The sequence below is a fragment of the Peromyscus leucopus genome, chromosome 7 (genome assembly GCF_004664715.2).
Source record: "Peromyscus leucopus breed LL Stock chromosome 7, UCI_PerLeu_2.1, whole genome shotgun sequence".
Classification (NCBI taxonomy): domain Eukaryota; kingdom Metazoa; phylum Chordata; class Mammalia; order Rodentia; family Cricetidae; genus Peromyscus; species Peromyscus leucopus.
This window is the reverse complement of record NC_051069.1, coordinates 23,947,490-23,962,004: the sequence shown is the minus strand read 5'-3', so window position 1 is coordinate 23,962,004 and position 14,515 is coordinate 23,947,490. Positions and strand designations below refer to the sequence as shown.

At 44.4% G+C, this 14,515-nt stretch overlaps 1 protein-coding gene across 10 annotated transcripts in view; it reads left to right on the top strand.

The window, feature by feature from the left end:
- Window positions 1-13,732, top strand: part of Usp28 (ubiquitin specific peptidase 28) — a 63,469-nt gene extending 49,737 nt beyond the window's left edge. For 5 of the 10 annotated variants that reach the window (XM_028864859.2, XM_028864860.2, XM_028864858.2 and 2 more), the window contains 10 exons: window positions 1,209-1,403; window positions 2,140-2,279; window positions 2,464-2,649; window positions 3,547-3,642; window positions 5,051-5,229; window positions 5,339-5,417; window positions 6,487-6,566; window positions 7,073-7,196; window positions 8,343-8,538; window positions 12,599-13,732. In XM_028864859.2, the coding sequence (XP_028720692.1) occupies window positions 1,209-1,403; window positions 2,140-2,279; window positions 2,464-2,649; window positions 3,547-3,642; window positions 5,051-5,229; window positions 5,339-5,417; window positions 6,487-6,566; window positions 7,073-7,196; window positions 8,343-8,538; window positions 12,599-12,774 (1,451 nt within the window). In that variant the 3' untranslated portion in view covers window positions 12,775-13,732. Of the gene's footprint in view, window positions 1-1,208; window positions 1,404-2,139; window positions 2,280-2,463; window positions 2,650-3,546; window positions 3,643-5,050; window positions 5,230-5,338; window positions 5,418-6,486; window positions 6,567-6,857; window positions 7,197-8,342; window positions 8,539-12,598 lie in introns of those variants that run through there. The other 5 variants (XM_028864862.2, XM_028864861.2, XM_028864864.2 and 2 more) reach the window with 3 other exon arrangements.
- Window positions 13,733-14,515: the final 783 nt, after the last annotated feature.

Below are 14,515 nucleotides of genomic sequence, written 5' to 3'. Positions count from 1 at the left end.
CAGCACTTTGTAAAAAAGTGTGGTTGTACATGCTTGTAATCTAGCACTCAGGTGGGAGTGACAGGATCAGGTGTTCAAGGCCAGCCTAGGCTATAAAAGAGCCTGACTCAGAAGGAGCAAGTGGACTTTTCACTTGCTTCATGAAAAGGCTAATTAGTGGCAGCTAACAAGGATTTTGCTCTTCTGTTGTAGAGTCTTTATTGGTTTTGATGACAGAGTTAGAATTTAATATGTCCTTGGTATTTCTGCCATTTTATTAAAGTTCTTAATAATTCTTAATTATGCACCATTTACCCAATATTTCATCTTGATTTCTGATGGCACATAATCGTGTGGAATTTGAGGAAGTATAAGTACTTGACTCTTTTCTTTCTTTTTTTTAATTTCTTTTTCTTATTGAGATGGACCTGCCTTTGCCTCCAAAGTGTACTCAGATCAGTACCTTGAAATTCTTACTCAACTGTATTAAAATAGGTGAAAGTTCTTTGGTCTTTCTAGATAGTGGCTCATCTAGCCTGTTCTGACTCCCTGACTCCTGGCCTCCTGCCTTCCTTCTCTTGTGCTGAGATTATAGTTGGGTGCCACCATGCTCAGCTAGGACATTCGTACCAGTCTCAGATACAGTAGTTAAATTGATACAACTGTTTCTTTAAAATTTCTTTTCATTTTTTTAAAAGATTAAAAAAAATATTTCTGTGTATGTGCCTGTGATTAAGTATGTTTGTGCACCTCTGCATGCAGGTACCTGTAACTCCAGGTACCCTGGAACTGGAGGTACAGGTGGTCATGAGCCATCCTACATGGATGTTGAGAACTGGACTTGGTTCTTCACAAGAGCAGCACACACTCTGAACCACTGAACCATCTCTCCAACCCCCTAGCTTAAGGTTCTATCCCATCCAGACCTGGGTCCTGTGCAGGAGCAGCCAGTACTGTTAGCTGCTGAGCTGTCTCTGCAGCCCCAGCAGACACATACCCAGCACCTGCCTACTGGTGCTTCCTGCAGGGTTCCTGATGGGTTGTGCTTGTTAGCCTCATTGTCTGAGTTTCTGATAGAATTGCATGTGTAAATAGGAGTATACATGTTTGTATGTATGTCTATTTAGAGAGAAACAAGAGAAAAGCTGAAGTGTGCTGGCCTTCCTTCTGTGAAGGGCTTTTTGGTTTCTTTCTGGATGGCACTCCATTTTAAAATCTGCTTTCCTCAGAGGCAGCTCCTAATGAAGCTGATCAAATGGCAGGAGAAGTAGAAGCCCTGTCTGTGGAACTCAGGCAGTACATTCAGGAAGATAACTGGAGGTTTGAGCAAGAGGTGGAGGAGTGGGAAGAAGAGCAGTCCTGTAAGATCCCACAGATGGAGTCCTCCCCAAACTCCTCATCACAGGATTTCTCCACATCTCAAGGTATGCAAGGAAGGCACTCTCAGGTCTAGTCAGGTCCTTGTGTACTCCAGTCAACCCCGGATACTCAGGGACATGGTGATGCCTCTCTTCACAGTGGGTTTCTTTTATTTTTAATTTTTAATTTTTCTATAATGGAAGGGGTGGGAAAGCACATGCCATACATAGCACATGAGTTAAAATCAGGGGACAACTTGTGGGAGCCAGTTCTCTTGTGGGTCACAAGGATCAAACTCAGGTCATCAGACTCGGCAATAAGCACCTTTACCCACTGAGCCGTTTCTGGCCCAACAGTGGGCTTCATTTATAGTTGTTATCACACAATGTGATAGAATCAGTGTGCCTTTAGAAGGTGCTTTCTGACAGCAGAAGTAATGCAGGAAAGGCTTGTCCCCCAGGTTGTAGGAGAAATGATGACAGGACTGAAAGTTAGACTTCGTGAAAACTCTGCCCTGAAAGAGATCTTCCTAAGAAATGGTTGGTGGAAGGAAACATCTGTGGTGTGCAAAAGTAGGAAAAGTCAAGCACAGTAATTTTAGTAGCCCTTCAAGGGTCCGTAATGTGGAGTAGCAGTTTGTTGTCACAGTTCCTAGGGACATTTACATGGGCTTTGAAAAGGGTGTACTGGGACTGTATATGGAACCGTGTGTTCTTCCTGCTTGCCTGTTTTCAGAGTGTTCGGAGCATTATTCATCAGATGTGACACCTGTGTGATTCGTTTGTTTGTTTGCTTGGTCAGAGTCTCCAGCAGCCTCCTCTCATGGCGTTCGATGCTTGTCCTCTGAACATGCTGTAATTGCAAAGGAGCAGACTGCCCAAGCTATTGCAAACACAGCCCATGCCTACGAGAAGAGCGGTGTAGAAGCAGCCTTGAGTGAGGTGAGACTGAGTGGGGGGAGACAGAGGGAGTGGCCTTCCTGCAAGAAGGTCTGGCTTTTGATACCAACTGCCAGCTTCCTGTCCTTTCTGTTATTCCGTGTCTGCCGATTTTAACGCCCCCCTCTTTATTTCTTCCTGTTCCCCGTTGTTGTTCTTACTCTTTCTCTCCATTCTGCTGCCACAGCTTAAGGAAGCTGAACCCGAGAAGCCCAAACCCCAGGAAACAAACCTTGCAGAGCAGTCAGAGCAGACCCCAGAGGCCAGTGACACAGAGGCTGCTACCCCACCTAACTCTGAGGTCTCTGAAGTCGAGATTCCCAGTGTGGGAAGGATTCTGGTTAGATCTGATGCAGATGGATATGATGAGGAGGTACAGAGACGAGTGCAGGGTAGCTGTGTGTTGTCTTTCAGAAGGTGTCTGTCACGAGCTAATGTTTTCTCACTGAAACGAGTAACAGGCATGGAGGCCGGTCTGCTTTCGACCTTAGTTGCCATTTTTGAGGAGGCACCAGAGACCCATTCCTGCTGTGCACTGTTGGCATGCGTGTGTGCATGTGTGTGTGTGTGTGTGTGTACACCCAAGCTTTTGTTGAGGAGGGACTGCTACAAAGCCTAGATGGCCTGGGGAAGGCAAGATTATTTTCATTTGGTATTGTCGACAAAAATATGTTTACCTTCTAGAGACAGTTTGTTTTTGATGGTAGTCCATTATTTTGCCTTCCAAGTAGAATTTTTCCAGTTGCTCAGTGAGTAAAACAAATGTGGATTAAAGTTCTGAGTTCAGCAAGCAGCTGTTTCTCATGGTCTGTCTCCCTTTTTGTTCCACTGCACACAAATAGTCATTAATCCTGTCTCTCAGGTTTCTGTCTTTGGCTGTGGGTATATATTTTTTATTTATGGAAATTTGCAGCTATTTAATATATACCTTTACCTTTATACCTTCATTTAGGGAGCTAAGTTGGAATGCAGACCGTATAGCTGAGCTTACTCTACAGCAGTGCCCCAGTGGAAATGTTTTTGGACATCTTTGTTTGTCTTGCAGAGTTAGAAAGTGGATGTAGAGGGACAGCTTGTCATAGGCATCACCACAAGAACAGCCAAGGCTGTGCATGCATCTAGAATGGGCTGTGAAATTTGATCCGCAGCCTGTGCTGGCCAAGGAGACAACACTCTGCTTCTCATCAGCAACCTGTTCACCTCTCTTCATGCAGTCTCCTTTTGAACCTGTCTGCTCTCCTTTTTTCCCTGTCTGTGCCCTCTGTGGTAGGTGATGCTGAGCCCTGCCATGCAAGGGGTCATCTTGGCCATAGCTAAAGCACGCCAGACCTTTGACCGAGACGGGTCTGAAGCAGGGCTTATTAAGGTACTCTCATTTTAACATTTTAATCCTCATGACCCAGGGATATTTCCATAAGACAGTGGGAAATGGTGTTAAGTTGGTCTGTGCTGGGGAGATTGCTCACTCAGAAGGATCTAAATTTGATCTCCAGAACTTACATTAACAAAAAATTCTACAGGGCTGGTGAGATGTCCCAGCACATACTGCACTTGGAGAAAACCCAAGTTTGGTTCCCAGTATCCCACACTGGTAGCCCACACTCTCCATCTTTCTGGCTTCAGAGGTCTGACACTCCTCTGGCTTTTATGGGTACCAGACATATATGCTCCCTGCCCCATACATATACACACGTAACTAGGCATGGTATAGTGCATGTTTATAATCTCGGTACTGCAAAGGTAGAAAGAGGAGGATCCCTGAGGCTTGCTGGCCAGACAAAAAGCTTACTTGGTCAGTCTGAGGCCAGTAAGAGACCTTGTTCCCCCAAAATATGGTGGAGCAGCACATGGTGGCATGGGCCTTCAATCCCAGCCAGCATTTGGAGGCAGAGGCAGGCAGATCTCTGAGTTCAAGACTCATCTGGGCTGCATAGTCACCAGCCAGCCAGGGCTACACAGTGAGACCCTGTTTCAACCTCCTATTCCCCCTCCCCAAAATGTGTGTTGGTTAGAATCTGAAGAATGATACTCAAGGTTGCCCTTTGTTCTCCACACGTGTGCAGCCTAGTACATAGAAAGAAATAGAGTATCCTGTGTTAAAGTGAAACATGACACTGTCCTTCCTGTCCAACTGGTGAGCAAGCCGTCCCACAAAGCTCATGGCTCATCTTCACCTGGCTAGCCCAGCGGTTAGCAGTGCCACTGTGCCTTGAATCCAACCCACAGGGATGATGACTGCCTTTGTAATCTGGGAACCTTCATTTAAAAAAAAAAAAAAAAAGGTCATACTATTTAAAGTATTTTAAATTTGAATAAAATTACATTTGGGTGGATTTTCAAAAAATTTAAACTAAATACTTGTGTTTTTAAGAACTTGATGAGAGCCAGGCATGGTGGCACATACCTGTAATCCTAGCACTTGGGAGGCACAACCAAGAGGATGGCCACAAGTTCAAGGCTAGCCTGGTCTATATAGTGAAGTCTAGGGTAGCTTGTACTACAGAATGAGACCCTGTCTCCACCAACAACCAAAACTTGATGAGGAAAATTAGTTTATTTTTTGAGTATAGTATTTCTCTAGTGCCAGGATATGAAGGGGTTGTGATATGCCAACAATTCACATATTGCATAGTTGCTTATGTAATTTCTCGACAAGACTTCTTGAACCTAATATGGATTAATGAAAGGGCCTCTGGCATTTTGGAGTCAGTTTCTGTGTGTGTGCTCAAGTCCACAGTGTTCCCTTCTCCACTCCCCCATTCTCTTTCTAACAGGCATTTCATGAAGAATACTCCAGACTCTATCAGCTTGCCAAAGAGACCCCCACCTCTCACAGTGACCCTCGCCTTCAGCATGTCCTTGTCTACTTTTTCCAAAATGAAGCACCCAAAAGGGTAGTAGAACGGACCCTTCTGGAACAGTTTGCAGATAGAAACCTTAGCTATGATGAGAGGTGAGAATGCCATGTCTGTACCTGCACGGGGTCTCACTAGGCACGGTCCTCCAATTCAGAGCCACTGTCCTGCACACTGCCAATGCTTTCTGAACTCTGTCCCACACAGATCTATCAGTATCATGAAGGTGGCTCAGGCCAAACTGATGGAAATTGGTCCAGATGATATGAACATGGAAGAGTATAAGGTAAGTTTGCTTGCTTTGTTTTTTTAATTCTTCCCAAAACATTAACTCTGGAGCCCAGTGGTACTGGAAGTAAAATGAACAATGTTCTGTTACCAGACTAGATTCCTAATAACAAAACTTGCGGGGGGGGGGGGGGGGGGGGGAGCTGAGTGTGGTGGGGCACACCTTCAATCCCAGCACTAAGGAGGCAGAGGCAGTGGTTCTCTGAGTTCAAGGACAGCCAAGGCTACAGATTGAGAGGCAGAATATGAATAAAGATCTTGTCTTAGCGTCAGAATCCCAGCTCTATCTATTGTCAGTCTTCGGTTAGACTGTGCTTATCTCCTAAGGGCCTTTTGATCTCTGTCCTAGGCAATGCTGTTCTAGTCATCGCGTGTGTGTGTGTGTGTGTGTGTGTGTGTGTGTGTGTGTGTGTGTGTGTGTGTGTGTTGATATGGGTGTGTAAGGGTGTCATTTCCAAGTATACAGTAAAATACATGGAACTACAGATTAAATTAAAAAACAAAAACAAGAAACCTCTTATGTGTACAACCAAAAGCACACTGTGCCAGAGTTGTGTTGTCTACACTTGCTGAGCTGGCAGTGGTTTGTGTGGCTTGGGTAGTCTTGTGCTCTCTTCTTCCCTCTGTCTAGTGTTCATGTCCCTACTCAGAATTGTCATTTGTATAAGTCAGAGCCGCATGACTTTGAGGGTTGTGTTAGGATTAGGAGGGTTTACCAACTACTTAGGTGAAGTAAAATGGTCTACTGATCCTCAGCAGAAGGAGTGGGACACGGCAAGTTAAGGTCAGTGGTGTAAACTTTGTATTCTGCAGTCTAGGTGAGGGGCGGATTTGTCATGTAGCTGAGGGTGCCTCTGGCCTTCGCCTTCTGGACTCTTCTGCCTCCATCCTTCCTGTGCTGGGTTTACAGGCATGCATGCACGTCCATGCTCAGCTTTCAACCCCCACAAAGTTTGTGTGTTTTTGTAGTTGGCCCCATTTGCTGAGTACATGCTTGTACTGAGTACACTGGAGTGAAGGTGAAGGTCTGCTGAGATAAGTCATTAATGGTGGTCTTTCCTTTGCAGAGGTGGCACGAAGATTACAGCTTGTTCAGAAAGGTGTCTGTCTACCTCCTAACAGGCCTAGAACTCTTTCAAAAAGGAAAGTAGGTTGCCCTTTTCTTTTGCTGACGTTGCTAGTGAGAACACTGACGCCCACCAGGGATACCCAGAAGTCACCACAAGTCCCCCCCTCTGTCATATACCCCAGCCCACCTCCATGCTCAGCCTTGCTCTACAAATCCATATCCCCCCCCCTTTTTTTTTTGGTCCTTCACGTAGTAACAGCTTTATTATTGAGGAGATAATGTTATGCTGGGTTCCCTTCGTGGCTGGCAAGTGAAGTTTTGATTGACATGGGCCACAGTGAATAGCTAGTTCCTTTTTTTGTATTACAGGTGGAGAAAACCTGAGGCCTGAAGATGTTTCCTCATTTGCCTTCCATTTCTTGGCCAGTATACAGAAGGCTGAGGTTGCATGTGGTCTTTGGCCCCCAGGCTTTTCCCAGTACACCATATTGTAGCCGAATATATTCTCATTGCAGAAAATTGAGAGCTAAACCCTAGGTTTTGGTAAAAGAGAGCTTAGCTGTGGCTTTTCTCCCATTTTCTAGGTACCAGGAAGCACTGTCCTATCTGGTGTATGCCTACCAGAGCAATGCTGCCCTGCTGATGAAGGGGCCCCGCAGGGGTGTGAAGGAGTCTGTCATCGCGTTGTACCGCAGAAAATGCCTTCTGGTTTGTACCCCTTACAAAACCTTAATCTCTCCTCCCTCCCTGCCTGCCTGCCTCCCTCCTCTTGTCTTGCTCTCTCACTGTATCGTTCCTTTCCCACCCCTGACAAGTTGAACAAGCCATGCCATCTCTCCGCCCTTCTTATGTACCTGCATTAAAGCTTTTAGCGTATTTCCCCCACTAGGTATGAGTTTATTAAGCACTGAGCCTTCTTCTGGTCAGCTGTTTCCTCTAAGCCCACCACATACTGAGCCACAGTGAATACATGGAAAGAATGGGATGTTTCCCAGGGTCACCTAGCAGATGAGTTTTCGGGACAGATACTCTGGTCGTATGAAGGGTCACAGAATGTAAGAGTAGCCTTGCCAACCTTGTCGCCTTCCCTCCTTGGTATTGGGCACTGTAGGGAAAGGCAGGTGTAATCCTGTCAGCCTGCCCGGGAGTGTCTGCCATGCTAGTTCTTCATGGAAGTGTCAAGAGATGGCTGGTTTATAGATCGTCTCTGTATGTTCATTTCCCCAGATGTCCTTGGTGGGTTTATCCTTCCTCAATGTCCTCGTTTCTGATAATTCTTGGATCTGTGTTAGTGAGAGGTGTGGCAGGGCTGGCTGCTTTGCTGAGAAGAGGAGTACTAAAGGGCTTTGTGGTGTTCGCTTCCAGGTCGCCAGAACAGATTGTCACCTTGACTGTCCTCCCCCTTCCTTGCTGCTGCTGTACTAGGGGTCACTTAGACTTCCCGTCACTGGCTCTCAACCTCTGTGTGTCAGAGTCCCATAGCCAGGGCCTTCACACCAGTGTGGGGAGCAGTCTGGGTTCCAGTCTTCTGTGTGTGGGTCTAGTGGTCAGTTATAGTTGAGGATCACTAAATAAATAGGTCTTTGGGTAGAAACAGATGTCAGATATGACCTTGACTTGTAAGTTTAGGCCAGCGAGTCACAAGTTTGGGTGCATTCGAATCTTTACGAGAGTTGCTATAAAGTCCCAGGGCCCAGGTCACCTGCATCCTAATCCTAACTATGTCAGCACATCTGGGGTGGGAACCAATGTCCTCCATGTCAGTTAGGTGATTTTGGTGTGACCATTGGCTTAGATTCCTACAAAGTTGATATTTTCCCAAGCATTCTCCCCGTCTCTGCCATTTATCTGTAGGAGCTGAATGCCAAGGCTGCTTCTCTGTTTGAAACAAATGATGACCACTCTGTAACCGAGGGCATTAATGTGATGAACGAGTTGATCATTCCCTGTATCCACCTGATCATTAATAATGACATCTCCAAGGATGACTTGGATGCCATTGAGGTCATGAGGAACCACTGGTGCTCTTACCTGGGGAAGGACATTGCAGGTATGTCCCTGGCACTGCTTCGAATGTCTGTGACTTGGTGTATCAGAACTCAGTGCTCTCACTCTTTAGTGTCACTGGTTGTTGAAGCCTTTTAGGGGATCAGAACCCCCAACATCTTCAGTAAGATACATGGATGTGCTCCATGGAAAGGGAGTCTGGGAGTTTGGCCTCTACTCCTTTCCACCTCCTTGTCTCAGCCAGTTAGTTGCTGAAGCCACTCCAGGGTCAGCTAGCAAGTCCTGTTTGTAGAGTTGTGACTGACTTTGTCACTTTTTAATTTTTTGTAGTACTTAGAACTAAACCCAGGGCCATGCTGAGCAAGCACCTTGCTGCCTTGCTATACTTCAGCCAAAGCAAGCCCTGTTTTAAAACAGTCAGTGCTCTGTAGGAACGTTAGTCTTCTGTTATTTTTCCAACCACTAAATTCTGTATTTTCATAGTTTACAAATTGTGTGTGTGTGTGTGTGTGTGTGTGTGTGTGTGTGTGTGTGTTGTTTTGTGACAGAGTTTCTCTCTGTTGTTTTGGTGCCTGTCTGGGTCTTGCTCTGTAGACCAGGCTGGCCTCAAAACTCACAGAGATCCTCCTGGCTCTGCTTCCCGAGTGCTAGGATTAAAGGCATGCACCACCACTGCCCGGCCAAAAAATCAAAATATATTTATGCAGAGTATGATTATCTGGTGGCTCTTTAAATTTCTTGAGGTTTGAAGTTATAGTTTATAAGAATATTATTAACTGATTACTTCAGTATCTTGAGAGATACTAAAGCTAGTATTTTATAGGTGGGTTCAGTTGGCTTGAAAGATGTATACTCTGATAGGAATCCTTCTTGTTCATTTTCCACTCATGTAAAGATAGCCTAATGACTTGTAGTATACAGGATTTATTGCTAAATCTTGTAGTAAACGATTGCTGTTAGTTACCTTTTGTCCGTTTTTCTTTAGACAATGTGTGATCTATAGTTTTGCTTAATTCTCTGTGGACACTAGTATATTTAAGCACTTGAAAGACAGTAGCACCATTGTATCTTTGGTTTAGAGCATGACATCCACTTTCTCAAGTTTTAAGATGATGATTGTTAAAAAGACACAACCATGATGGCAAAATAGCTTTACTACTTGGCAGTAGGTCTTTGCTTCTGACTGGCCTGACCTCTAGCAGGGCTTTTAATATTTTTTCCACTCGCACCTGCTTTTTATCCATGGAACTGTTTGTTTGATTTTGTTCTGAGTCAGCATCTCACTATGTTGTTCTGGCTGGCATGAAACTCACTTTGTAAACCAGACTGGCCCTCGAACTCAAAAGAGATCTGCCTACCTCTGCCTCCTCATACCTGGGATTAAAGGCATGTTCTACCATGCCAAGCTACTTAAAAAACATTTTCATTTATTATTATTATTGGGTGTATATGGGGGTGCGTGTGCCCTAGCACATGTGTGTAACTCAGAACAGCTTTGTGGAGTTTGTCCTCCCTTTTCATCTTGGCCTGGCTTCTGGGTACTGAACTCAGAGCTCTAGGCTTGTGCAGCAAGCACTTTACTCTCTGAGCCGTCTCACTGGTCCCACTCAGGAAGTTCTGTGCACCCCAGGTATATAGGCATGCCAAAAGAGGCACACAAATCAAACCTTTACCACTTATTAACGATGATAACAAATTTGCATGCTCATGAGATGCATTGCTTTATTTTTACAGAAAGGGTTAAATCTTGGTTGAATATTTGATACTTTAGGATTTAGAACATCTGAACAACCTGGTTTTCAGAGTTGATTGGTATTTTAATTCTATGAATGTCAGTGCTACACACCTCTTTACACAAATATGTGTGTAGTATAAAATGATAGGGGTACATTGAGGGCCATTTCAAAAGTGATGGAAATTCTGATCTGATCTCAAGCCAAAGTTCACTTAATGCTTTCTTTTTAAATGAAACAAATCAGCATCTCAAATTTTTTTTAAATCAAACACCTCACTACATCCAGTCCAATCCAAAGATAACCCTAATTTGATGCTTGAATGCATCAAATAATGGTAGGCAAATGTTTAAAAAGTCTTTTTTTGATTAAATTACTAATGTTTCTATAAGAATGGCAAGCTTGGCAGCGTGTGTTGGCATTGACTGCATGCACAATGTGTGTTTGGAACCAAGGTTGCAGTGAAGTCATGATTACATGTTTGCTTTTGAGCTGATTTTTTTTTCTTTTTTTTTTTCATGTGGATTTTTTTTTTTATTTTGAGCTGATTTTTTTATTGATGTGTTCATATACCTTTTACTGCTGCCAAATTATTCATGACAACCTCCCCCACCCAACATAAACAGACATGGACATAAACTCAGTTATGCAGCCCTGTGTGGGCTTTCAGCTACAGTGGGAGGGGCTGGGCCCCAAAGGCATCCTCATCTGTTAGCTGCAGCAGGATGCATGCTGTTGGAGCTAGAATGTTGGGTGCTTGAAAGCCCTCCTATACAGCTGCAGGCTTCTTAGTTTTCCCTAAGATTTTTTTTTTTTCATTTTTTTTCCTTTTATTTTATTTTACAATACCATTCAGTTCTACATATCAGCCACGGGTTCCCCTGTTCTTCCCCCTCCCACCCCTCCCCTTCCTCCCAGCCCACCCCCCATTCCCACCTTCTCCAGAGCAAAGCCTCCCCCGAGGACCGCGATCAACCTGGTAGACTCAGTCCAGGCAGGTCCAGTCCCCTCCTCCCAGACTGAGCCAAGCATCCCTGCATAAGCCCCAGGTTTCAAACAGCCAACTCATGCAATGAGCACAGGACTCGGTCCCACTGCCTAGTTGCCTCCCAAACAGATCAAGCCAATCAACTCTCTCACCTATTCAGAGGGCCTGATACAGCTGGGGGCCCCTCAGCCTTTGGTTCATAGTTCATGTGTTTCCATTCGTTTGGCTATTTTTTTCAGTAATTGAGTAAAACCAAAATTTATTAAAAGCCACAGTCGTCCTAGGGACCTCCATGATATATATATATATCCTCCATGGTTCTGTGGGTTGTGGTCTGTTCTTTATTTTATATCTAGAATCCACTTAAGAGTGAGTACATACCATGACTGTCTTTCTGGGTTTGGGTTACCTCACTCAGGATGATTTTTTTTTTTTTTTGTGATATATATTTTTTATTTTATAATATCATTCAGTTCTACTTATCAGCCATGGGTTCCCCTATTCTCCCCCCTCCCACGCCTTCCCCTTACCCCCAGCCCACCCTCCATTCCCACCTCCTCCAGGACAAGTCCTCCCCCGAGGACTGTGATCAACTTGGTAGACTCAGTCCAGGGAGGTCCAGTCCCTTCCTCCCAGACTAAGCCAAGTGTCCCTGCATAAGTTCCAGGTTTCAGACAGCCAACTCATGCAATGAGCACAGGACTTGGTCCCACTGCCTAGATGCCTCCCAAACTGATCAAGCCAATCAACTGTCTCACCTATTCAGAGGGCCTGATCCAGCTGGGAGCCCCTCAGCCTTTGGTTCGTAGTTCATGTGTTTCCATTCATTTGGCTATTTTTTTTTTCAATAATTGAGTAAAACTGAAATTTATTATATGCCACAGTCGTCCTAGGGACCTCCATGCTATATATATAGCCTCTATGGTTCTATGGGTTGTGGTCTGATTGTTCTTTATTTTATATCTAGAATCCACCAATGAGTGAGTACATACCATTACTGTCTTTCTGGGTTTGGGTTACCTCACTCAGGATGATTTTTTCTAGTTCCATCCATTTGCCTGCAAATTTCATGCTTTCATTGTTTTTCTCTGCTGAGTAGTACTCCATTGTGTATATGTACCACATTTTTTTCATCCATTCTTCCGTTGACGGGCATCTAGGTTGTTTCTAGGTTCTGGCTATTACAAATAGTGCTGCTGTGAACATAGCTGAGCATGTATCTTTATAGTATGAATCAGCATTCCTTGGGTATATGCCCAAGAGTGGGATGGCTGGGTCTTGAGGTAGTTCGATTCCCAATTTTCTGAGAAACCGCCATACTGATTTCCACTCCACTAAGATCTTTTTAGCTGTGGATGTAACCATTCATTTTTCCTCTACAGAAAATCTGCAGCTGTGCTTAGGGGAGTTCCTACCCAGACTTCTAGATCCTTCTGCGGAAATCATCATCTTGAAAGAGCCTCCAACTATTCGACCTAATTCTCCCTATGACCTTTGCAGCCGGTTTGCAGCTGTCATGGAGTCCATTCAAGGAGTTTCGACAGTAACAGTGAAATAAGCCCCTCACCATCAAGACTCAGCCTGTTATAGCAGCCTGTTGTTGCAGATTATCCTGGAGAAGGGATCTGGGAGGCTAAGCAGAGTCAGACCCTTACCCCTCTCGTGATGTGTGTTCAAAGGATTAAGGATAAAGTTGCACATTTTAGGTACAGAATCATGAGAGCTATTTCACTGAAGGCCAGTGCAGTGTAGTTTTTGAATTGTCCCAGAAGACCTGAATTGCCTTTTTAATCTCCCATAATACTTGGGTTTGTATAAGCCTCATGCCATTTTTAAATTGCCCTTCAGGCCCCAGTATTTGTGACAGCAGAAGGGTGACTCACCAGAACTGAACTGGAGGAGCAGTTCTTAGTCATTTTGTCAAGTTCAGATGATACTGAAATCCTTAACTACCAGAAGTTGGAGATAGAAATCTTGTGCGGCTCTTGACAGTGATGACAGGGGGTACTGATAAGCCCTTCCTTCCACACGTGGGTGGACCCTGAGGCTGCGCCACAAAGCCAGGGAAAGCTGCCTCACCTTTAGGTCTGTTTATGTTTAGATAAACCAGAAAACCTCACTTTCAGTCCTGAGTGGAAGACAAGAAAGCATCATGGGCTTTCGGCGCAGTGGTGTTGTGAAGCTGCCCAAGGAACATTTTAATAGTTATTAATCATTTAAGCAAAACTCTGAAAATTATCAGAAGCAGGTGTCTAAGGCTACCCTGGCCTAACAGAACATTTTGATCCTCTTTTTTTTCCCCCCCACTTTTAGAAAATAAGGGATGTGAATTTGTATAAAGAAAAGAACATTTATCTGTATGTATATGTAGAGAGAAATCCATTTTTAAAGAACTTCTCATTGGAAAGTCATGTTTTAACCAAATTTTAAGGATTAGTGGAAAAATCATGGGAGGGAAGAACAATACAACTATGCAGATTTTATAAATGTGCAATAAAAGTATTTGTTTTACCTTTGGTGTGTAGTACGGCCTTTCCTTCACTCTTTTTTCAGAAGTTTATTTTTATTTATGTGTATGCGTATCCCATGTGTGCAAGTGCCCACAGAGGCCAGAAGACAGCATTAGATTCTCTGGAGCTGGAGTTGTGAGCCACCTGTCACATGCTGGGAACCAAACTCCAGTTAGCACAGCGGTTCTCAGCCTGTGAGTCACAACCCTTTTGAGAGTTGGGTGATCCTTTCGCAGAGGTCACCGAAGACCATCAGAAAACATAGGTTTATGTTATGATTCATAACTAGCAAAACTGGTTATGAAGGAGCAACAAAAATGATGGTTGGGCATCACCACAACCTGAGAACTTTATTCAAGGGTTGAAGCGTCAGGAAGCTTGAAAACCACTGGGTTAGCAAGTGCTCGTAACCACTCAGCCCTGCCTTGCCCTGTCTCTCCCTACCCACCCCACCCACACACCCCAATGGCTGAGTAGTCTGCATTATTTAGAGCCAGCCTGATCACCAGGTGAGTGCTGACACAGTTTCTCAATCTTGTGTAGCTGGCTACCTTTTCTACTTCCCTGTTTCTTTCTGGGCTTCACAAACTAAGATTTTGCTGTTGTTTGTTTTTGAGATACTTGTATAGCCTAAACTGTGTTCAAACTCTTTGTAGCAGAGGCTGGCTTCTAACTGCCGATCTTTACTGTGTTTATCTCCCCGATGCTGAGATTACAGGTATGTATCACCACGTAACTTTCTAACAGCTCTCAGGCTATGACTTAGAATGTTTCTGTGTTTTGTTGGAC